At 40.4% G+C, this 25359-nt stretch overlaps 1 protein-coding gene across 1 annotated transcript; it reads left to right on the plus strand.

The window, feature by feature from the left end:
• Positions 1-466: 466 nt before the first annotated feature.
• Positions 467-17433, plus strand: VDAC2 (voltage dependent anion channel 2). Its single transcript, XM_034775359.1, has 10 exons — positions 467-621; positions 1059-1119; positions 5145-5216; positions 7078-7127; positions 10685-10837; positions 10921-10973; positions 11533-11760; positions 13309-13459; positions 14472-14529; positions 17191-17433. Exons 2-10 carry the CDS (start codon positions 1080-1082, stop codon positions 17280-17282), a joined length of 897 nt encoding a protein of 298 aa, XP_034631250.1. The 5' UTR covers positions 467-621; positions 1059-1079; the 3' UTR covers positions 17283-17433.
• Positions 17434-25359: the final 7926 nt, after the last annotated feature.

A 25359-nucleotide genomic window follows, 5' to 3' on the forward strand; every position in this document is an offset into this window, starting at 1 on the left:
TCCATTCCCACCTACAGCCCCCCTCCTCCTCCTCCTCCTCTCCCCCCAAGCATCTCCTCCTGCCCCCTTCTGCGAATATCCCCCCAGTGGCCCCCTTCTCTGCCCCAGCCTTTCCCCATCCCCTTCTCTGAATATCTCCCATAAAGCTTCCTCCCAGCACCTGCCCTCTAAAGCCTCCTCGTCTCGCCCCTCCCCCTCAGAGTATCCCCCCCTTCTCTCCCCTGCTCCTGCAGGCCCCTCCCCTCCCTTCTCTCTCTCATTCACTCACTCACTCACTCAGGGCCAAGAGGACCCCTCTCTCGCCGGGGTTGCCCTCCGCAGCGCCTGCTCGGCGGCGGTCTCCTCCTCTCTCAACCCTCCGCCGCCGGGCTCCCCGCTTTACCCCCGGGGTGAGGTCGGTGTGTGCCAGCTGAGGGCGAGGTGTTGCCCGAGGCAGGGACCGCGGCGGGGCAGGCGGTTGGTGGGGCGGCCCCGGCTCGTTGGGGTCCTGCGCGGCGGCGGCGGGCGGGTCGACTAGTCGGTGTCTCCTTCACTTCGTCCTCCAGTTCGAGCGGCCGCAGCCAGCGCGGTCTCCTCACGGCGAGACCCTCCCGGCTCCCCTCGGACAGCCCCGCCGGCCAGGTGACGGGGCCGGCCCCGCCTCGGGGCTGGGGTCGCGGGGCGGGGGGCTGTGTGAGTGGGGTGAGGTGGGGGCAGCCCGCGCCCCTCCGGTCCCTCCCCGGGATCGAGCCCTGTCCCGCTTTGCCCTGCAGGGGAGTGGGCCACTTTCCTGGGAGCCCGGGCTGGGGCCGCGGCTGGGGACATGGGGGCGAGGGGGCGGCTGCGATGCCCGCTCAGAGCGGGGTGACGAGAGGGCCGGGCCGGCCGGCCGGCGTCCTAAGATGGCCGCGTTCACCTTGCAGCCGCGGCGTGTCTGGCTGGGCCTTTGCGCGGGGAGCCCGTTCCCTGCCAGGGCCTTTTGTCCCCGGGCGGTAGCGGGGCGGCCCTGGCCCCCGGTCCATGCTTAGAGAGCCATCACTCACTCACTCTTGAATGTTGGTTTCCCCCCCTCTTTGTAGATTCATTAGATTGGCCTAGCTATGACTTATCCTCCACCATGTTCCCCTCCGCCTCCGAGACGTAAGTAGGGAAAGAGTATAAATGTTGTAAGATTAGTAGCTGTATAAGGTTGGAAGGGGCGGATGAATACTGAACCCAGAGGGCTAACATCAGCCCAGTATTCTCCTCAGAAAGGCATCCACCCTCGACAGGTCCAGCGTTTTAGAATAAAATCCAGGCTTCCTAAAGTTGGTGTCAAGACAGTTTTTATTTGCCTAAAAATGCGATCCACCTTCTGACGTTTTAAAATTTACACCAGTCCTCTAAGAATTCCTCAAGGTGTCTGTAATATGAGGGTGTGAAGGAGTTAGACAGAATACCTTGAGGGAAAGGTGTACTGTGGTAACACTGTACGCTAATTGTATTTCTTTAGGGTAGGTTAATAGTATTTTCTTATCTGGTTGTTAAATCACCAATTATCGTCCTTCTTTGGTAAAGAGAAAAATGTAATTTGGCTTTCTTGGGAGCAACAATTGTGACCCCCATGTTTCCAGGAATGTACAAGGAAAAAGGGATAGCTTGAAGCCACAGATAAGGGTGGAGCTGCCATTTGCATCAGTCACAATCCAGAACAGGATTGTTCAAATAGTTGATTTCTCTTCATAAATTTACAGTTTGTAAGTGTCTAGGATTTATAAGTATAATGTTTAAAATCTACCTGGTTAATATTAATTTTTAGTAAAAGAAACTGACAATTGGAGGCTGGATTGAAAAAAACTGCTTCTGACTTCACTTGGGTTGGGTTTTTTTGGTTAATTGGAATGGAGGGCGGTGAAGTAAAGAGTTGATGACAGACAGGGTTTAGTATTATTCTTTCATTGAATGTAGCAGCATTACAGTAGGGTGACCAGATGTCCTGATTTTATAGGGACAGTCCTGATATTTGGGGCTTTTTTTTAATATGGGCTCCTATTACCCACCACCCCTTGTCCTGATATTTCACACTTGCTATCTGGTCACCCTACATTACAGGAAAGATCATTATAAAAGCATTAAGGACACATGTTAATCATTGGTCCCTCACTTGATCTGTACTAATATAAGATTAAAAATTACAGGCCTGTAGGTTAGATTGCCTTTTAAGACAAGGGCAGTATTTATGGTGGTATTCATGCAGTTATGGTCACCTTTTATTTGCAGATAGGACATGTAACAAATATTTAGCAATTTATATGTACCAACCCAAATGTTTGTTACTGTAATTGAACTAGCATAATTTTCATAGTATCTTTCTAATCTGCAATTTTATTATAAATTGTTTGGTACCTCCTCTAATAACTTTCCATGGCATCTGCATTGTTTAGCATAAATCTGATGCCATAGTATGAGACTGTCCGTTTGAATTTAAATTGTACTACACAAAAACAAAAGGCTTATTTACTTTATCACTGCCAAAATGTTTTGATGCTGAAGGTTACTATAAAAATGAAATCAGAAATAGCTTTTTCTTGGGCGGTGGTGGTTTGGAAGAAAGCCCCAAAATATGTGGCTTAACACTTTCTAGCTTTATTTTAAAATGCTAACCATTAACAAGAGCTGTTGTAAGTCTGGCTGCACAGTAGGATGGAAAATAGCAACGTTTCCTTTATTGTTTATGTAGCTCAATCAGAACAACAGCTGTTCATTTCTAAACAACTGAAACATTTTCTAACTTTCTTTAAGGTGGTAACTAGTCTGCTATGGCAGCTTTTTAAAACTATATTTAAATTGGGTATTATAATTTGTAACTTAATCAAAGCAATTTCAAACGAGCTGTTAAAACATTCTTCTGTATGTATATGATCGGCTATTTAATCTATAAATATTAATCACTCTTTTTAAAAGGGCAGGTAGAAACTGCTTCATTGCAATGCCAAGGTTATTCCACTTTTTATTAAGGACATACAACTATTTTTCAGAATAATGAGCTGGTCTAGAACACTTAGCTAAGGGATAGCTGGACTATAGGTGAACCTACTAAAATGAGATTTAATTACACAGGTACACTTGACATATGTACTAGCACCATAGAAAGGTAATGTTAAGTCTCAAAACAAAGTAGTATTGTGACTGTTATTTGTTCCTGAATATTGAATTTTCTCTTTACAATAGCAATTTCTAGTACTTAAAAATGACAAAGAAACATTCTGAAAAAGTGTGAGTTCTTGAACCTTGCTTTGATCCCATGTGCTTTAAGGCTCGCAGAGATTTCCAAAAATCAACACTGTGGAATTCCCATTGTCTTCTGCAGGACTTGATTTACCCCTTTAAAAAAAATTAAGTGTGAGCTGCCCTGTTCATCTCAATAGGATGTTAGTCTTTGAAACCTAATGAATGACAATTTAGTGCCCTACTCTGCAAAACAAAATGGAGGCATTGAATGTTCTGGCATACAGATAGTAAAAATGTAAATTCCTTTGTACTCTTGCCTCAATAAGGAGGCAAACAGGTGGCATATTGGAGGCAGCTGTGTGTTAATTCCTCATTAGAGACACCATGAACTTAAATATTACATTTGTCTAAAATTTTATCTATTAACTTGTAACACAAGATCACTACAACTGAATGAGATTAGAGAACTTTTCTCTTTGTTTGCATACCTTGTGCTTTTGACAGCATGTCTTGTCAAGTCAGTTTCACTGTTTCCCCTTTGTAGTTTCCTTTTTTGTTTTTGGCGCTTTTGCATGGGAGATAGGGTTATACAAACACTTCACATGTGAAAATATGAAAATAGATTTCAAATTGACAGTGGCCCTTTTTAAGGTCCTGGTTCTTTTCCGGTTGAAGTCTATGGAAAAGCTCCCACTGAAGGAGATAACAGCCTTGCATTGTGATGAGTTGTTGAAAGGGCAGTGATCGATAATCCTGAAGACCAACATGAGGAGTTGGGTGGTGGTGGGTAGTTGAAAGGGGTGAGTAGTAACCACATTAGAGTGACAAGTGTTCTAGGTGCCCCTAATCTGCTTAAGACTCCCAGGCTGAAGGAAGTCTTGCCAAAACTTTATTGTGCTTCTCCACCCATTTGACCTCACCTCAGTCTGTCCTCCATTGGCTTATAAAGGCTTAAGCTTTCTTACATTCCCCAAGAAAAGCCTTTATTTGACTTTAACTTTTCTGATAGCTCTCATTGGTTTGGGGGATCTCCACTTAGATCCCATCAACCTAATTTCTGTTACAGAAGTTGCTTCAGAGCAACATGGTGTGTTCTTCAGCAAGATCTGATCACATTCCCTCTGCACTGCTCCCAACTCTTGCCAGCATGAGGAAGCAAGAGGTTGGACCACAGAATAGACCCAGCTCTCTTTTTTTATAGTAAGGGGCTGCATTAACTAGAGTAACTAGATTGGCCATTAAATACTTTTTAAAATATTAAAATAACAGTGATCTACAAATGTCACTAAAAATTGTGATAGAAGTGACATGGTGTTGTTAGCTTTAAAATATTTGGCTTCTTCATTGCAGAGTGTGGGATGTGTAGAGTTTCTATAAAGTTTATCAGAACAGTTGTTGAATTTAATAACCTTATTAGTGTTTTTGAATCTCTCTCCTTGAGTTAGATATCTGGTATTAAAACACAGGGCCAAGTATAGATGCAAACTAGATACACAATCCTGCATTTTTTTTCCTTTCAAAAAAAGGGGAAAAAATCCTGTGGGGTCTTAACAAAAATATCTCATGAGAATCCTGATGAGTCTAGAGAGTCTGTTGATTTCATCACAATTTCCTACAACTTTCCAGTGCCCCAGTTTGGAATGGCATCTTTCTCCTCTGAAAGCTTTTGCAATTTCTGAAATATGGAGCATTTTACATTTTTAACTAAACATTGGGAAATCCATATTGGAATCTACATGGGGAGGAACTTTGGTAAACCCATGCCACTTTGAAATAGTCAGTATTCATTCTATGAAAATCTGTAGGTGTATCATGTACTGCTTTAGTTTGAGCCATCTGTTGTTAATTGTCCTGTATGAGTTCTTGTTGGAAGACACAGTGGGTTTAGAACTAAAGATAGTTTATCTTTATGATATGTTTCAATATTAATATACCTGTAATTTCTATCTTTCCAGCTCCAATGGCGATCCCTCCATCATATGCAGATCTTGGCAAATCTGCCAGAGATATCTTCAACAAAGGCTATGGTAGGAATAATACTTTAAGAAAAATGCAATATAAAGAAATGTCACTTTGCTGAAGCACATAAAGCTAATATTTTTAATTTGCACATGTTCTGGAATGTTAATTTGTGTGTGCCTGTATACACTGGGATAAACTAATGGATTTAATTAAATTGGAGGGAGTTCATACAAGGGCAGCAAAATGATTAGAGACCTTGTGGGACTGACTTGAAGAAAAATTAGATAGACACACACACATTGGCTAATTAAAAGTTAATAGATGGGAAACAAATATGTAAATATCTGATATAAACAACAAGGAAGGAATGGGTTTTATAGTAGTACTCTAGGGAGGAAGGTGTGGTCTTGTAGTTAAGACAGTTGACTAGCAATCAAGAACTAAGGTTCAAGTCCCAGTTCCTATGGCCTGGTCTACACTTGAAAGTTATCCTGGAATAATTGTTGGTTAGGTATGGGACTTTAATTATATCTGTTTTTAAAAAAACAAAACAAAAACCCCACACTGTATTGATTAACCCCCTAGAGTGGACACAGTTGTTATAACGTAAAGGTGCCATATACCGATGGTTTCCTGTGCTGTATTGGAATAGCTATACCAGTACAAAGCACTTTTTGTACTTGTATAACTGCATTCACACTTGTAGGATTGTGCTGCTTTAAGCAGGTATAGTTAAAGCAACATGACTTTCTGTTGTTAAAATGCCTGTGTGGACCTTGGGGATCACATTGTTGGTCAGAATCTTGCAATGAGTTCCTGCTAGGCAGACCCCTGGAATCTCATGGACTTCATTGGTGCTCTGCAGAACACAGAAGTCTGCCAGAATTTATTGCAGGATTGGGGCCATAATCTGTGTGTTTCAGTTCCCAATCTTCTGCTTATATCATCCATCTCTTTCCTCACACTCTTATTTATTTAGACTGTAATCTCTTCAGGGCAGAGACTGTGCATTTGGACAACATATAGCACTATGAGACCCTAGTTTTGGCTGGGGCTTCTAGGTGCTACTGTAATATCAAATATAAAAACTTTGAGGTCTGTTAGACTGTAGCTTAGAAACCTGTTGCTTGGGACATGTAATTGGACTTGACTAGATAACTATGATAGGAAGCAACCTTACAGTGGCAAAGAAGTAGAGGATATGACTGATTCTTGTGTGTGTATAACTTCTGATTATTTTAAAGCTGAATAAATCAACTTGTGTGGTGTGGGATCTTGTATTGAGCATCCTTCAGGAGGCTTCATGGGAGTGACTGTGTAAATCTCATCCTGTTAATATAAGAATGACATTTCTGGAAAAAAAAAAAACATACATCTAATTATTTGCTTAGTATAATATAAAGTACAGCTAATTGTCAGAAGGGTGACAATATAAAAATGGCACCTTCTTAATTTTACTCCCTTTGTATATTTGGAACTGTATTTCCTAGTTTATTTGAGTCCTAACCTTTGTTAGCTCTGACTCAGCAGTGCTATAGAATGAACTGTATTCTATTCTGGTTCACACATCAGCATAACATCAAGCTAAATTCTGACTGGAGAATCTTTTACTGGTGGCAGCATAAAAGCCAGAAAGGACACAGCTTGTCTTTGAGAGGCGGAGTAGACAGAAACAAACTTTCATTTAGTTAACTGAGAGAATATCCCCTAGTAGTCATTGGTGTACAATAAACAGGCCTTCGCTATTCCTTTTTTTCACTTTAAAGTTTGAGAGAACCCTACTCAATTCAACACTGACTACAGATGTTCCAATGTTCATTGGATTTATACCGCTCTCATCAATGGCTGAAGTATTTTTTTTTTAGTTTTGTTGCTTAGACAAATGCACACACTTTAAAGTTATTACAGTGTACTTTTTATCTTAAGGTTTTGGGCTGGTGAAACTGGACGTGAAAACAAAGTCTGCAAGCGGGGTGGTGAGTTTTAAATTCACAGTATTTTTGATTAATGTGCTCTAATTTTCCTTCTTATCAAAGGGAACTTTTATGGACAAAGTTAGCTAGTTGACAGAATCCTTTGATAAGTGTTTGCTGTACAGTACATTTCAGAGGACCATAGAGATCTGCGGCTCCAAACATAAATCACATTGCCATGTATGCTGACACGCAGTAGTCAAAAGTAGTTGTTCTGTTGTCTTTGTAAAGTTGTTAAGCAGGGTTTATTTTGGCTGTCACTTATTGTGTGTAAAAATGAACGAATAGCAGAACCATTTTTTAAAGGTAAAATTGATATCAGACCATATAGAAATTTAATTTAGTTTTCTTTGAATATTCTTTGTTTTTGTTTGTGTTCAATGTAAATCTCTCAAGACCCTGGTAGAACTGCTGAAAAGTTGTAGTGGATCGCAAATTGAGTCAACAATGAGATGCAGCTGTGAAAAAGGCTAATACCATTCTGGGGTGTATTAACAGCAGTATTGTATGTAAAATATAGGAAGTAACGGTCCTGCTCTATTTGTCATTGGTAAGGCATCAGTGGAATATTGTTTCCAGTTCTGGGGGGGCACATTTTAAGAAAGATATGGAGAAATTGGAGAGAGTCCGGAAGAGAGCAACAAAAATGATTAAAAGGTTAAGAGAACCTGACCTATGAGGAAAGGTTAAAAAAACTGGACATGTTAAGTCTTGAAAAAGGAAGGCTGGGGTGGGATCGGGGAGACCTGATAAATCTTCAAATATGTTAATGGTTGTTGTAAAGAGGATGGTGATCAATTGTTCTCCATGTCCACTGAAGGTAGGACAAGAAGTAATGGGCTTAATCTGCAGCAAGGGAGATTTAGGTTAGATATTAGGAAGGGTAGTTGAGCTCTAGAACAGGCTTCCAAGGGAGATTGTGGAATCTCCATCATTGGAGGTTTTGAAAAACATTTATCAGGGATAGTTTGTAATTACTTGGTCCTGCCACAGTGCAGGTGGCTGGACTTAATGACTTCTTGAGGTCCCGTCCAGCCCTACATTTCTATAAATCTGATTCCATACAATTGAACATTGAAACAACAGTTTCACCAGTCACTTTGACCCCTGACACTGACCAGTGCTGGATTCTTGAGCAGGAGACACATTGTTCAGTATTTTACCCCGGGGGGATATTTCTTTCTGAATCAGCAGAATAGTTTACAAAGTGAAGAATGAAGGTTGATGGCCATTGTGGTGTCATACTAATTATATTTCATGAAAATGTCTAACCTTTTAAACATCTTACTAAAGCCTGGTCTACACCAAAAAGTTTTGCTGACATAGGTGTGTGGGTGGGTGCGTGAGGAAATCACACTCTCTTGATTAACATGGCTATGCTGGCAAAAGCCTTAAGATAGATAGCTATATCGGCAGAAAAAGTCCTTTGGTACAGATTATTCCTTTTGGGGGAACAGGTTCAAGCTGTACCAGAAAAAGCGCGCTCGCGCTCTCTCTCTCTCTCTTCCCCCCTTCCTCCCCCCCACTAGTGCTCTCCTGGTATAGATATATTGGCAAACCCTCTTAAGTGTAGATAAGGCATAAGCTATTTATCACTAATAGTCTTCAGCCTTTAGTTGCTGTCTTGATTTATAGAATCACAGCCTGCCTTAAATAGTAGGTATTCCTTAAAGAAAAAGGTGACCGCTACAGGCAAACGGGCTTTTGCGTAACTTGAATTCCAGTTTTTTCTTCCCTTGTTTACTAGGGACTGCTGCCATGTCTGGAACGCTGTGTTTTGCACAGACATCTAGTGGCTAAATAATATGCTGCAAGTAAACATCACTCAGTCAAAGTTAATTTTTCATATAAAGCTACCTCCATTTAATAAATTTTAAGTTTTGTCTTAACTAAGGTAAATCTTTAGCAACAAATTCTGGGATTTATATACATCCTTTATCTACAGGAAATCTAGATATTCCTTCAGTGTATGGTGAGATTGATACAATACTCCAGAAATGTTTGGTTTAAATATACTCTTCTCATAAAACGAATGCTCCCTCTAGTAGTAGTAAATGCATATAGTACCTTAAGGAGTGGATAGCCAATTCTAGTGGGCGTAGGGGAAAACAGGGCTTGTCTACATGGTGCATCAGTTCACATTAAAGGAGTGTGAATTCTAAAGCACACCAATGTGTTGCACACTAACTGGCCCAGATAGACCCTGCTGGCATGAAATAAAAGTTCCCTAATACATATGCTCAAGCAGGGTCTACCTGGGCCAGTTAGTGTGCAACATGTTGGTGTGCTTTTGAATTCACACCCATCTAGTGTGCACTGCTGCACCATATAGACAAACCCACATCCAGACATATCTTGGGTCAAAATTTTGACTTAGTATTTTTTTTTTTTTTAAATGAAAGACCATCAGAAATTTTTCCATACAATTAATAAAATGGAGTGGAAAGACTGTTTAACAAATATTCCGTGCAGCAGTTGCTAGCCAAACACTTCAGCATTGTGCCCATGTTTATTTTTAGATTTTCAAAATTTGGTAGACATTGACTAGTCTTTCCATTCTCCAAGAAGAGAGATGTAAAAAGGATAAGTAGCGGGAGGTAACTAGTGTTTATAACTTTCAGTTTTAATAACTAAGGTGCTGTTTGTAATATAACTGCAATGTTTGTTACACTAAGTTATTTTAAAATAGTTACACATTGAGAGTCCTGAATCTAAAAAATATAATTCTGTGTAAGGAATGGAATTCTGTTAATAAACTTACTATCAGTTAATGTCACAGTCTCCCTATATAATTATATTTTTACTTGGGAGTCCTGACTCACTCGTGTGACTATTCAAATCCTTAGTTAAGAACCAATAGACTAGTGCTGCCCTTTTGTCTAGAGATTTGTGTTCAAATCATTTCTTGATTGCAACTGTAAAATTTCTTCTTCTAGTCCCTGAATATTTATTTATTTTTAAAATGTATATGTAGAGCCATCTCACAATTGTAGCATGATAGTCTCTCTTTGGGCACTAAAGATTGGAATAGCAATATTATTATATGAGGATTGAAGCATGTTGGCAGAGTTGTCTGGGATGCTGTCTGCATTGTGTCTGGCTCTGATCAGTGATATTAGTCCCTTCAATAATATGAGCACCAAACTTATCTCTGTACTTCTAATAATTTTTTTTCTGCTTTTTAAGGAAACAATGACTTGAAACAAATTGCTTCAGAAAGAAGGGTAAAGCATGAACTACACTGAATAGTATAGTTCAATTGCTTAGAGCACAATGGACTTCCTTGCTTGGAATTGGGTTTTACATTTCTGAACTGTGTAGTATCAGCGCACACACTGCCATTTCCTGGTTAAGTTTGAAAATCTGGAAGATCCTTTTTAGCAAATTGTTACAAAAGGGGGTGGGTATAATTCAAACTGGTTGAACAGGACAATGCTATCTTACAGTTGTTTACATGGTTTAGTTTTAAGTTTTTTTTTTTTTAAAAAAAAGGATACCTTTACCATGTAAGACTTTCTGGGATGTGTGCAACTCAGGAATAACCTATACTGTCTTATTAGGAATTCACAACAGCTGGTTCATCAAACACAGACACAGGGAAAGTGAATGGGAGCTTGGAGACCAAATACAAATGGGCTGAGTATGGTCTGACTTTCACAGAAAAATGGAACACAGATAACACTCTGGGAACAGAAATTGCGATTGAAGATCAGGTAACAGATTGACATACTACTTGTATTTAATTTTTTCACTTAACCAGTAGATCTGAGCTAATAGCTTTTGTTCCCCTAATTAGATTGCCAAAGGTTTGAAGCTGACGTTTGACACAACCTTCTCACCAAACACGGGGTAAGAGTTTTGTTTTTGTTGAGAGAACTTTTTGGCATGTTAAGGGGAATAACTTTGCATATAAAGGTCAAATGAATATTTAATAGGTTAATATAACTTTGTGAATGAAGAATATGTATATGGCTTGAATTTGGTGGCTCAAAACTACTGCTGTTAATCCAGGCTGTTACATTTGAATGTGGCTCCTTGGGGCACTGATGCAAAATATTTTACTCCTTAACAAGATAGTTGGCACCCTAATGAGAGAATTGGATTTGTTAGAATAGTACTCAGGGCTCTGCTTGCACAAATATAAGAGACTACTTTATTGGGAGATTGGGGTGGGATAAGGAAGTAAAGAAGTTTCTTCATTCTTTAGTCTTCAAATGTATAATCCTTGTGTTTTCTGAAACTTTCTCATGGGCTGTTGCATTTTGGTTCCAGGACTGGTCAGTAATGTCTTGCCCAGACTTGACACCTATTCTCTAATGGCCTTTGTGTGCCTATTGCAGGTTAAGTAGTAAAAATTAGACTGCTGGTAGAGGATGAAGCCTTTTTAAAAATAATTTCTTTGCTTCAGGAAGAAAAGTGGCAAAATTAAGTCATCTTATAAACGTGAATGCGTAAATCTTGGTTGTGATGTTGACTTTGATTTTGCTGGACCTGCGATCCATGGCTCCGCTGTTGTTGGTTACGAGGGCTGGCTTGCTGGTTATCAGATGACTTTTGATAGTGCCAAATCAAAGCTGACAAGGAATAACTTCTCTGTGGGTTACAAAACTGGAGACTTCCAACTGCACACTAACGTGTGAGTATTTAAAATACTGTATTTGAGAAGCTTGTAGTAAGAGTATTCAGAAGCTTCAAATTCTGAATTAATAGCACTTGTTTGCGAAAGTGTCAAATATGCTCTGTGTGAGAGAACCTCGTACAGAATTAACCAGGGTAACACATGAGATTTTCTTTACCTGATCAGTAATTAATTACTTCTATACCTCTTTTCTAAGTTTAGTGTTTATAGCTTGTTTTCTAACTACTTTGTTACATGAAGTAATTTCTGTAATATATGCATTGTAGTTTGCAAAATATAGAAAGCAATACTGAAAGTGTTCAGTCTACTTTGTAAATACAAGTACTTGTCCCCTCCTTGCGATTGGGAAAACTGCATTACAGTAATACACTTGTTCCCTGATCTCTTACAGGAAATAGTTATTAGCAGTTACAGTTGGCATGATATTGTTACAATAAATATGCTTTGTAAGTGCTTTTAATTCTTAGGCCCTTTCCTTTAGTCCTGAAAGGGAACTTTAACATAGGACGTACTTTAAATTTATGAAATCTAACCATACATGGCAAAGCATATAGTTTTTGTGTGTGTTCTCACCTTCCTGCTGACTTCTCAGGCTGAATGATTGTAATAATGGTGCATTACTGGTGTCTCAGTGATGTTAACTTAAATCTGCATGGTGTTAAGGTAGGAAGCAACTTACTTGTATTCACTGGAGTCAAGTCACACACTTGCGCACCCCCCTCTTTCCTAGAAAAGGAGGGGAAGAAGGGGGAATTAAGACAATATAAATACATTTTAACCAGGATTGTTCAGACTTGCAGTGAACTGCTTTCAAAGTTTATTAAAAGATTTGAAAATGGTATTGCTTTTCTAGAATAAAATGTCCTTTGACCTTTTTCTTAACAGTAATACTATAATGCTACTTAGAAACGTTGTTTCCAGTAACCACAAGATTATTCTGAATATTTGCCTCTGATTTATAACTTGCATGTCTGTCTCAAACATTTCATACTGCATTAGTTTCAGAACTAAACAGAGGTTTTTGCCATGAACTCAATGGAGCCAGGATTTTGGAGGAATGGCTAGCTCAGTGGTTTGAGCATTGTCCTGCTAAACCCATGGTTGTGAGTTCAGTCCTTGAGGGGGCCATTTAGGGATCTGGAGCAAAAATCTGTCTGGGGGATTGGTCCTGCTTTGAGCTGGGGATTGGACTAGTTGACCTCCTGAGGTCCCTTCCAATCCTGATATTCTATGAAGGAGGAATTTACCTAGAGTATTTATGAGCTTAATTGTGCAAGTGAATATATTAGTATCACCCTTGGCAATATAATTATTGGAGTAAGCTTCTTTCATGGACTCTGCTAAAGTACCTCATTCTGCCTTGCAAACTACATTTATCTGCCCTCCTTCTTAATGTTTTATAAGGGAAAAATAAATTAGTGTTCCGTTCAAAATACAAAAAATATCCCCAGGTGAGTAAAACTTTAAAAGCTAAATATAAGTGTAGGACTTTATATTTTATACACATAAACTTGTAATTTATTTTCTCTTGCAAATATCTTGCAGCAATGATGGGTCAGAATTTGGTGGCTCAATTTACCAGAAAGTGAGCGACAGTCTTGATACTGCTGTAAATCTAGCTTGGACAGCGGGCAGCAACAGCACTCGTTTTGGCATTGCAGCTAAATACCAGTTGGATTCCACTGCTTCCATCTCTGTAAGTATGGCTTTAAGCTTCCTCTTGCTCTGTGTAAATATACAACTGGATATCTTTTATAGTAGTATACATATTCTGAATTGATATGGAAGGCTCAAGAAGTATGCCAGTTACTCTTCTGTATCACTAATGTAAAGGTCTGTGATAGCCCAGATGTTAACAACTAAATCTTGTAAAGTATGTGACTTTAGTTTCATACAACAAAGTAACCGTGATTTACTTTTTCTACAGAAAGTGGTCTTACTATGCCTATAGTAACACAATTCAGTGCCTTACATATTAAATTAAATCACTCTAGAGAGGTAGTTCAGACACTTTTTCAGATTACTGCACTGGGTTCCCATGCTGAGAACTCTCCTGTAACAGTCAGCACCCTATTCACAATAGAGCTTGGCTTGCTCTAGTTTAACTTCAGTTTTGAAGTGGGTCGTGTCAGTGCAACAGATGTCATTGGGTCTAGAATAAGAGTCTTGCAAACGTGAACTTCTAGTGCTGGTGCACATACTATTGATTGAGAGCATTACAATGATGGTTAGTATAGAAATGTACCAGCCCAGTAAAACTAAATGGCCATTCCTTGATTTGAATGAATCAATGAAATTCTGTTTCTTCAATGAATACTATTAAAATGTTGTGGCTTGTTCTGATAGAGTTAATCTCGGAAGCATCAAAAAAAAAAAAAAAGGGTGAATTGGCTCTCTTCCTAGAAAAGTCCTAACAGGGATTTGGTGGAATGTGGTTTGAAAGGTAAATTTCTGCCTGCCCACTCAAACTATGTATTATCTTCCCTCTGGGATAAGAAGGGTGTATGTGTGTGGTTTTTTTGCCGGGGAGGGGAGTAGTGTATCTAGTAAATATAAAGATACTGCAAAATATAAACTGGCTTTAAATTTGTGATGTCTGTTCTTGTTGACACCTATTATTATAGTCACTACAGGATTATAGCAAAGAACTTTCTTTCATGGTTTTCTTTGAATTGCTGTTTCTTACTCAGTTTTTCATTTTGTTGCAGGCAAAAGTGAACAACTCCAGTTTAGTTGGAGTGGGTTACACCCAGACCTTGAGGCCAGGTAAATGTTTTATAAACGAATCACTTTGCTTCAATCATGCATTCCTAGGTATTATGCATGGAACTGCTGTTGAAATATTATCTCTACACTCATATGCCAGTTAAAGTAGATTCATTCTCTCTTCAGAATGACTATCTCTGCAGTCTTTCTCCCTTTCAATCTATATTGGAGGCTAATTCGTACTTGGACAGTTTCATATACCATAAACTAAAACTCCTACTGAGTTTGAGTTTTGCTTGGCTAAATCCAATGGCATTTCTGGAATATTTAGGGCTAAGTGTGTCCTCCATTTTGTTTTCCAGTAGGATGGATTTCAAATGTGTTCAAATGTGTTCCTAACTTTCAATGCGGTGTTACGCTGCTATGACAACAAGCAAGCTCTAGTAATCTTAATTTAACCAAAACATTTTTGTTGGTAGTATCCTGGAAGGTCTAATCATCATTCATAGAAAATGTCCAGTTGTTATCTGGCTGATATCCATTAATCAACTTCTTGCAGCAGAGTGAAAGAACTGTTTGGTTTTGTTTTTTGAAGACCTGATTCACATTAAAACTATTATGAAGTTATTAAGCAAGTGCAGTAATTTACACATCCTTTGATCACCAGCTAACACAGTTTATCTGTGTTCAGTTAATACCTTGGTAACAATTTTCTCAGTGATTGTCCATTTGTGCTGTTTGTTTAAATCACTTTGGTTATAAAACATGATAGTGAATAACTAAACCATTAAGACACCAGACTTATGTGAGAAAAACCTGACCTGTTTTTGGTCTTGGGTTGAGCGGCTTCTGTCCAAATAGCATTAACACCACATACACGATGGGGCTGTCTTGTGGAGCGAACTCAGTCAGCATAGTTTTGTTTCAGAAACGAAGCAACTTCTGGTTTAGAAAAGTTAACTGCTAGTGTATTAAAACATATTGGGACTCATCTCTCTGACTAGGAAATAAGTCCTCTCTTAACTTTGTGGTTGGCAAGAAGAGTTAATGCCTCTCAAAATTTCGGTTGCATACCTTGGATGATTGCAGCTGCTGCTTTTGTAGGACAAGCACATGGGCAGGAGGAGGAAGATGGCTCTTTCTGTTCTTAGAAACTAAGGAAATTCCCAGACAAAAGTCTGTTCGTATCCATAACTTAAAGATAAAAATCCTTTCCGTTTTTTTTTCTCCTTTTTCAGTTTGCAAAAAGCATAAGAAAATTTAGAGTTAGGATTAAAAACTAATGAGAAATTCCAAACACTTCATGTGTGCAGTTAAAGGTAGCTGAGCTGCTCTTAGTCTGCTCCATATCTGAGAAACTCAGACTGCTTTATCCATCCATTTACAAACACTGTGTTATCAGATACCACTAAAAATAGAATGCTTTATTCTTAATTGCCTCCGGGTTGTGCCTTCTTTACTCAGCAAACTATTTTACTATATTCATACTGTTTTCCTAATCAGGAACTGGTAGTCACTCCTTATTAAGGGCCTGATTCTGTCTAATACAGAGGGTTCCTTATAGCTCTATGTGCAAGTGCATGATCCAGGTAACAGATATAGCATGTGTACAATGGAGACATCAAACCAGGGCTGTGTAGAGCACACTTACAAATGGAAAGTTTTATAAGTACATTGGCTGCTCATATTGCATGCACAGGCTGGAGGATCTTTTTCTAAATCTATGATCCAAAACACCACTATGTCTTGAGGGGGAAAAGGAGTACACCAGGGAAGTTGGAATTGTTAAGTGGGGGACAGAGTTGACATAACTTAGTATTTAATTGTTCTGTATTTCCAAATATTTGGGTTTCTTGTAGATTTTTAACCTTACAGGTGACTTGCAATCAATTGGGGGGGAAAAAAGGGCTTTTTCCTGTGTGCTGCTTTCTGATGCATTAAGAAGACCTGAAAAGGTTTTGGTTTCTGGGTTGCTTCAAAATGCTTTCTGGATCTCAGATTAGAGAGAGTTATAAATCCACCCTTTTGTGTTAGCATTCCTTTGTTCTGATCAAGGTTTTGGGGCAGAGAGTGGAATCTAAATAACTTTCAGTATATGGGATTTTCATTTGATTTTATTAGGGTAGTCAGAAGGGACTCAGTAGCTTACTGAATCTGGTCTTTTGTGGGCTCAGACAAAAGAATACTTGACTTCTAGATTTTTTTTCTCTCTGTTGGGGGATAGTTTTAGTTGATGAAAATAAGATGGTCTCTTTCATTCTTCACTGTCTTCCTCCAAAGGTCTTATCTCTGATTTTACTGGTTGCTGATAGCTCTCTAAACAGCTAGGATTAAGATAGCTTCATTCTTAAAATTGCACTTTTTTTCCTCACGTTTATGGAAGTTGTTGTATTTTTGCCCAAACAAAACATCTTGTGCAGTATCTCTAATCCTACCTTTTGCTTCTGTGTGAAGCAGTTGCATTTTACATGGCCCCCAGATAGTCATTTGGTACCTACAATTGTACAAAATTAAGCTGAACAACAACTTTATTTTAAAAGCTGAATGGAGTTGATGTACGTAAGTGGAAATTGCTTTAGAAACTTGCTTTGCTATTGAATTATTACCTTGGAAAGTAATTACAATTTAACTTGGACTTGTGATGAAACAAAGAATTGCTGATTGACACAATAGTTAGTACTTTCAGATTACATGTTAACACAGGATTGTTTTAATCTTAAGGTGTGAAGCTTACACTCTCCGCCCTGGTAGATGGGAAGAGCATCAATTCTGGAGGTCATAAACTTGGTCTTGGTCTGGAGTTGGAAGCTTGAAACAGCCGAAGGAACTGCTGCAAGGAAGGGATATCAGAAGAATTTGGCCTTAAAAATGTATTTCCAGTGTGATCAGCAGGCTTTTCATCCCAACAGGGATGACCTAGAACAAGAGCTGTATTCAAAGTATTTTAGACAGTTACTTGTTAGCTGGTTTCTAGTTAAATTGGTTACCTATCTAGTTATCAATTCTGCATTAGTGCAGTCACTTATACATTATTTAAATGTATTTAACTGTTTAATGCGCTACCCACAAATAATGAAATAGACCTTTATGAAAACTGTACAGTTGTGTGCATGTTTGTTTTTATGTTCCTTTTAACATTTTGATATTGCCATTGAATGAGAAATGGATCAGTGGATGTTTTGAAATGAGGTCAGCAATTTTGTTAAATCACCTTAATTAGAAATACTTTTGGTATCCCAAGACAACGCAAATTATGAATAAAACAAATACACACACATATTTGTGCCTCCAAATATTTTAAGAGTTTAGCTATTGATAGGGCTCAGTGAGCTTTAGTTTACTTATAAAATCATTGTAGTGCCACACACCTTGGTCATCAGTGATAGTGAGCTTCCGTTATGGGCCCAGTCCTTTTGACCCATGTTGAAGCAAGCAGGTTTCTGCTGAGGACAATTGGATGGGAACTCCTTTAGGAGCCAGTGAACCTCACCTTTTGATCTATTGCTGTGGTACGACAAGGTCCTCTTTCCATATTCTCCAGTTCTCCTGTCCCTCCATGGACCAAGTGCATTTTGTCCCGTACTCTGTGCCTACTGGTCTGGAGAGTACAATACACTCACTACACCGTCGGACTTGAAAAATGCCCCCTACATCTCCCACTAGTGTCTGGCTGCAGAGTGGAGGCCCACTCAGTGCAATCAACTGGCCATGTGAGCAGGAGTATGCTAAGCTTCTATTTAGAATGTGTGAAAGATACAGTGATTTACTTTAATCCTTAGAGTGAGAAATAGGAGATAAAGTTTGCATTTTTCCTTTGATGTTACAGTTCTTGGCAAGTATCAGTGATTAAATGTGGTAACTCCTGAAGTTGTTGCAGTAATGCAAGTGCTAAAAAGATTTCCTAGGTATTAGAATACAGCTCCAAGTGGAAGAGAACCTTGCTAGAAGGGATACTGGAAATGCATGTGCAGTGATCCTCCTAACATGGAGATGCAAAGACTGACTTTAAGGTCACAATTCTAGTTCTGAATTTGGGGACTTATAAATAAGATAAATGTATATGCATATATTTAGAAAATGCAGTCACATGCTGCTAAAGGGGGCTCCCCCTCCTTCAGGGGGCTGTCTCAGGGAGATTCTTCCCCTGGCATACATTTTACGTGCTTTGCACTATATAGCCACATTGGTGTACATCTGAATTTACACTACTAGATGGGAGGAACAGCCTGGAAGACAGCATCTGTTCTGGGGTACTAAAGAGCAATGTGGTAGATTTAAGCTATTTAAATAATTACTAGCATTTCCTACTAGTCACCATAGTCAGTAGGGTGGCTTCCTTTTTATGGCAAATGTACTCTTCTTGTGATAAGAGTATTTTACATTGAGTATTACCTGGTATGGAAGGGAAGATGATAAAACATCAGATTAGAGCTGAACTAAGGCATATAACTTGTTACTCTTCCCGTAATTACCTTGGTGACTTTAAGATGATACACATAAGCCTTGTATTTTCATTAAACTGGTTTAAAGACGGACTTCTGCAGTAATTCTTTTAGCTATAGACCAGTGTACAGAGAGACCCTAAATGCTCAAATCTCTGAGGCACTTCTCAAAAAGCTAGCTTGAATATCTGGGAAGTGAAGAGTTGCCCCCTCAGTGTGCATTGGGTTCCCTGCTCCACACATGGACTTAGGGAAAACAGACTAAGCTCTTGGGAGTAGAGTTCTCTGCTGGATAGTTTTTTTGTTTTTTTTTTTTGTTTTTTTTTGTTTTTTTTTGTTTTTATATACAAAATCCATTGACACTCCAGGATAAATACTGCCCTCATGAATACCTGTGCAACTCATCATGGTGTCAATGGGATTTGTGCACATATATCTAGAGCAGGGATTGGCAACCTTTGGCATGCGGCTCCCCAAGGTAGGCACCCTGGTGGGCCAGGCCAGTTTGTTTACCTGTTGCGTCCGCAGGTTCGGCCGATCGCGGCTCCCACTGGCTGTGGTTCACTGCTTCAGGTCAATGGGGGCTGCGGGAAGCGGCACGGGCCCATTGGCCTGGAGCAGTGAACCACAGCCAGTGGGAGCCGCGATCGGCTGAACCTGCAGATGTGGCACGGAAACAAACCGGCCCGACCCACCACGGTGCTTACTCTGGAGAGCTGTGTGCCAAAGGTTGCGGATCTCTGATCTAGAGTGACCAGAGAGCATGTGTGAAAAATCAGGATGGGAGTGTGTGGCAGTAATAGGTACCTATATAAGAAATATTGGGACTGTCCCTATAAAACTAGGACATCTGGTCACCCTACATCTATCTATGGAACTTGCAGCATTTGGTCTCCACCTCCCAGAGCTGGAATGGAACCTGTTTGCACGCTATACTCCAGTAAAGTAAGGATGTTCACACTGAAGGGTGAGATAGCAGGTCTTGCAGGGCTTAGTTAGTTTCACCTGAAACAATTAGTCATCGGTTACTTTAAAATTTTCAGAACGAGACACTCCTGGTTATGGATGGGGGGATGGGGTTAGGTGTTGGGGCACAGGCCTCATCTCTGCTCTTGTTGCTGAGCATTCTTCACACAAGGCAGCCGCTGCAGAGTGAGCCATGTGCCCCCAATGTTTTCTGTTGGTGACCCTGTACTGCTTATGGCAAATAGTAGCCTATCAGGTACAGTGGTGGACTTGAATCTATTCTAAAGTGATCTTATTTTTGTAGTAATGAAAGCTGAGCAAATTACTACAAAATCATGCATACAAATAGGTGTTTGATTCAGCATGCTCATTCACTTTTGCAGGCCTGGTTATTCACAGAACAAGTTGGGGAAATAGGCATTTTTGCTTGGGAACAAGGGCATGAATACAGACAAAGGTTCTTGCCCTCCTATTTCTAATTCTTGCCACCTAAAGAGGAAGTGGAAGCAATACATCCCACTAAAGTGACCATCACATGTCACAAACATTGGGCCTCAAAGTGAATTAAGTCCCAATCAGACCATTTTGATACCTTTTGTTCTTTGTTTTAATTTTGGCCTCACAGCTGGGCTCAGAGTAAAATTAAAAAAAAAATCTAAAAATTGAGTTAACTAATTTCTTTTGCTGTATGACTAAGTTCCTGTGATTGCAGGGCAGTAGTTGAAGCTCAATCCTCAGCTGCCTGTGTCAAAGTCAAACAAAAAGCAGTAAAAGGTTGGGAAGCTTTTGCTATTCTAAGCCTGCCCATATAGTTTTAGTTTCTCTGGCTGTAGACTGCTGGCTTTTTGCAATTTAATAGTGACCCTTGTGCACAGTTAAGCAGTCTCTAAGTTCTCCAGTTCTTTTTGCAGATACAGACTAACACGGCTGCTACTCTGAAACCTGTTTACATGCTGTTGTCCTGTTTGAATTATTCCTAACTTTGTGGTTTTACTTCTAAACACTAAATGTGCCAAACTGCAGGGAAATGTTTTTTTGGGAGGTGAGGGCATGGGGCGGGTGGGGGGGGGAGTTCCCATATGAGCCAGTAGAGAGAAGAGCTGTTGCTAGCTGTGTTTGCAGGCGCAGCGGCTGTGGATTTGTGGAAAATCGGACTAGTCTCATACTTAGTGTGCATTTAATTTTTGTGCACTGTGGCATTCACCATTTCTGAGCAACCTGCTATGTTTGAAATGAACACAGGACTGCCTACATGCAACTCCTTTCATTCAGACATCTCTGAGCATTTTATGAATGCTGAGCCTCAAACACCCAGTGGGCTGGTAGACCTGGGAATAAAAGGAAGACTTCAAATGTCCAGCTTGCTACTCTAACTACTAAAGAACGCTTCCTCCCAAGAGCGTGCAGTCCGTGGGTTAAAAATGTACCTGTTAGTAGCTGCAGTGGAACTGGTGAGTTGCACCTTAAAATAAGATTTCAGGCTTGCTCAGCTTCCTTCCTGGACTAGCTGCTCAACAGAATGATTTTGGATTGAAAACTAATAGCTAGGTTTTATGGTCTTGTCTGTATGACTATATCATGCTGAGCTAGAGATCTAGGATGTGCAGGGCTTCAGGCAATAGCCACTCAAGGAGCAGACATTGAAACTACTGGGAAGAGACTGCAGGTGTTTTACCTGCTCCTATGCCTGCGTGAACCAGCATTTGTGCTTGCTGCGAGGGGTGGAACAGGAATGCTGCTTCTGCTCAGAATATGGCAGCAACCCTCATTGTTTTCTCCATTGATCTACTGACCATAAAGAAGCAAACTGAATTATACAGCTGCAATTTCATCTTGGACGAGGGGGACAGTTCTAGAAATATTGACTTAGATCCTACTTCTGCAAAGCCTTACTGCATGTGCTGGGGGTCAGTAAGCTAGCAATGGCACTAGTCGACAGGGCATGAAGTTAGGCATGCGTGTGTCTTTCTTTGCATGATCTGGGAATTGCACTTTGGAGAATTGCTGTCATCCTGGAAAGTGCCAAAGTGCTTTCTAGAGGCTAAAGCAATTACCGCACCTGCTGTTTAAGACACTCTCATACTACTTACCGCTGAAATGCAGCCACCTCTGTGCTGGAAAGGAACTGCACACAGTAATGCTGTACCCAACACATCAGGAGATGAAGAATACAAACCAATTAAAACTATATAGAAAAATTTAGGTAGAATATAGTTATATAAATTAGAATTTGGCTACACCTGTCCCCTTAGCTATTTACCTTATGAAAAGTACAGAGGGATCTTTAAAGACCACAAGTGGTTAGGATTTGTCTCCCCATCAAACATTTGAGTGTCACTGTTCTTTATGGGCCATATCTACCCATCCGTTTTTTTTAAAAGCAAAATTTTCCACTGATATCAACAGGGAATGTTGCTCTAAAAATCTGTGGGCTGATGATCCTAGCATAAATACTCAAAAGCCGCAGAATTCATCAGTTTTTAAAGGTGCACCCAGCCCTGGATCTGTGGGCAGGACCAACAGGCTCAGGTGGTGGTTCATTGCTGAGTTCCTGTGGTACTGTTTGCCATTGGGTGATTATTTTACAGCTAACAAGTATATTCAAGCATGTAAAACAGTCAAGTACTATACCACTTCTCTTATAAAAGCTCAGTGCCCTGACTGGGTGTGTTTCATGAAGGAATCTAGGCATGTGGCGTTCTGCTGGTTACAAACGTTGCATCTGCAGCCAAGACTGTTCACGTGAGTTGGGTGAAGGCAGCAACTTGCAAGTAGCTAATGAACTTTATCCCCATAGGTTTCCATAGTAGTGTTATTAAAAACCAGCCAAAATCACATCTTTATTTGATACGTGTATTTTTGCTGTCAGAATCATTTTGAAGGCTACCTGCCGTGCTTAAAGAATAGATATTACATTGGTGGGTTGTTGTTGTTTTTTGAATGCGTTAAGACACCTTTCATCTGCCCCCTGCTAAAGCAGCATTTTTTGAGTGGACTAGTCAGTGATATTGGAACGGTTGATAGGTCTACACTGCAATTAGACATTCATGGCTGGCCCGTTCCAGCTGATTCAGGCTAAGGGGCTGTTTAATTTTAGTGTAAATTTCTGGGCTAAAGCTGGAGCCTGAGCTCTGGGACCCTTTCACCTCAGACATCTACACTGCAATTAAACAGCCCCTTAGCCAAGCCCAAGTCAGCTGGCATGGGCCAGCTGTGTGGTTTTAATTGCAGAGTAGCCATACCTGATGCGGGCATGAGCAGTCTCTTGCACAGAGCCGATTGCAGGTGCAGGGCCTGGCTGCGCACTCTTGGGAATGTGACACACTTTCAAGGTTTGGGAACTGGCCCTTCTTTTTTTAGGAGTAAAGCTGGTTGCTACAAGATGCACAGAGCTGTCCAGCTTGGCTGTATGGAGCAATTGTGCCATCTGGTGGTCGTTCTGTTTTCCCTTTTGACTCTCCCTCAGGAATATTCTAAAATGCTGAAGCAGCTTCTTTCTTTCTGTGGCACTTTGCTGTTGCTCAGGCTCCATTGTCTTACTACGTGAGCTTGTTGAGTTATTTTTAAACGTTTTCAACACAGTTAAGCCAGATCTTGAGCCACTGGCATCAGTTTTTAATATGTCAGGGGAAAAAATATTCCCCTAGCGAACAAACTTCCTACAGCTTTAGTCTGGGGAGGTTTTCTTTCAGTGCGCATTTCCCCAGGTTTTCACATTACCTCATGTTCTTCCTTGGATAATGCAGGAGACCATGGAGCTCAGTGACACCATCCAACCCAATAGTTCTGGGCCTGATGCTGTTACCTCACCCTGCAAACGTAAGGTCTGGCTCTTGTGGGAAGCTCCATGTATGTGTTGGATCCCTGTGCATGAAGGGACCCTGCCCACACAGAGCTCACTGAAGAACTGGGGTTCTGGTTTGGAGTATGCTAAAACGTCTTGGGTACTGTGAAGACATCTCTTTGTGACACTGCATTGCAGGATGCGGCCTTGTTGCCATCTCTCATTTAATTGCGAGCTCCGTGATACTTGGTGTTTTTTCTTGACACTCCAGATATTGAAATCAAGAGATTGCATGAGCATCTCAGCTTTCGTTCAGAAAAAGGAAGTGCTAGCCCTCCGGGGTGCGGTGAAAAGTTTGCAAATGTGAAGCGAATGTACCCTAAAGACTCAGAAACCAGAACACAACAACATTCATTGGTTTAAAAAGATTTTTAAGCCAATCTCCTGATGGGTGCAGCCTGACACCTAAGTTTTGAATGCTTGAGGTTGGCAATACTGCACGATGGAAAGCTCTCTCATGCTCTGATCTAAGTGCAGCCTGTGGTGGCATTACCTTAAAAGTATGGCCTTCCATCACAACATGAGGGCATTGCAATGGTACTTTACTGTTGCATTACCCAGGTCTGGCATGGTATTGCAACATAGCAACTGACCCTCATCACAACACAGCTGTACCTTGTCTGGAAAAATTCTCAGCAGTTACCAATTTAGGTCCTAATCCAGCAATCAGCTCCTCGGGGGTGCAAGAGTCTGCCTGCATAAACTGGGATTTTTGATTAGGTAGCAGTGTGTGCTCACTCCTCCATCACTCAAATGTGTCTTGAGTTTAAATGTCATGGGCCTACCTCTTTGGGAAATGGGCTATTAATAGCAACTAGCTCCACAGGCATAAATATTTTCATTAAAACCACTCTTTACATTCACAAAATGGAAGTGATTACACTAAGTTTTCAAAATTTTGCAACAAAATTTCCCATAGCTTATTTGGTGTTAAGGTCAAATTTGACCATTTTAGCATTGCTTTTTTTGAATTTTGAGCACATTAGGTGGTTTACAATTGGCCATGAAAATCATATGGTGTCATTTCTGGTTCTCTGGTTGGCTGAGATTACCCCAAGTGGTCAAGGGACGGTTAGGGTTAGTAGAAGCCATTCTGACTTTCTTTCTCAGCGGGAGTGGTTGTTTTTTCTCTATGTCAGACAAAAGCTGTCTGCAGCAGGGAATGGCTCGTGGCTGGTCATTTGGCCATCGATTGTGTGGGGACAATTTAACATTGCACCCCATGAAGGGCATTCAAGATTTTAGGAAGCAGTAGTTCTGCCTTATCACCATGAAAATAGTGAGCTGGACTGTTGGCTGTACATATAGGACATATGGAAGGAGGCAGCAAGTCACTGATCCCTCCGTGGTAGAAGACAGCACCAGGTAAGGTTGACCGGGTGTCTGGATGGGTCATTAGTGTTTCCAGAGGAAGCTTTTAGGAGAGTGTATTTAACTAACAACAAGCAATAAACACAGCACTGCTGTGGTTCTAGCTGGCTGTATTCTCTTGGCCTAGTATTTGCTACTGGGTCGTTTCTGTATGTTTGAGAGAGGCCAAGGAAAATCTGGTGGAGCATTTTGTCTTGCAGGAGGTGCAGGACCTTTCAGTTTGAGCTGAGGTTTAAGCTTTTGCAGCATAAGGTCCTCTCTAGTTTG

This window comes from Trachemys scripta, chromosome 7, assembly GCF_013100865.1.
Source record: "Trachemys scripta elegans isolate TJP31775 chromosome 7, CAS_Tse_1.0, whole genome shotgun sequence".
Taxonomy (NCBI): domain Eukaryota; kingdom Metazoa; phylum Chordata; order Testudines; family Emydidae; genus Trachemys; species Trachemys scripta.

Excerpts from the sequence above, each read along its gene's own strand:
- VDAC2 (XM_034775359.1), top strand. The coding sequence starts at position 1,080 with ATGACTTATCCTCCACCATGTTCCCCTCCGCCTCCGAGAC. Across the intron at positions 7,128-10,684 it reads CAAAGTCTGCAAGCGGGGTG|GAATTCACAACAGCTGGTTC; the intron begins GTGAGTTTTAAA and ends CTGTCTTATTAG. Across the intron at positions 10,838-10,920 it reads AAATTGCGATTGAAGATCAG|ATTGCCAAAGGTTTGAAGCT; the intron begins GTAACAGATTGA and ends TCCCCTAATTAG.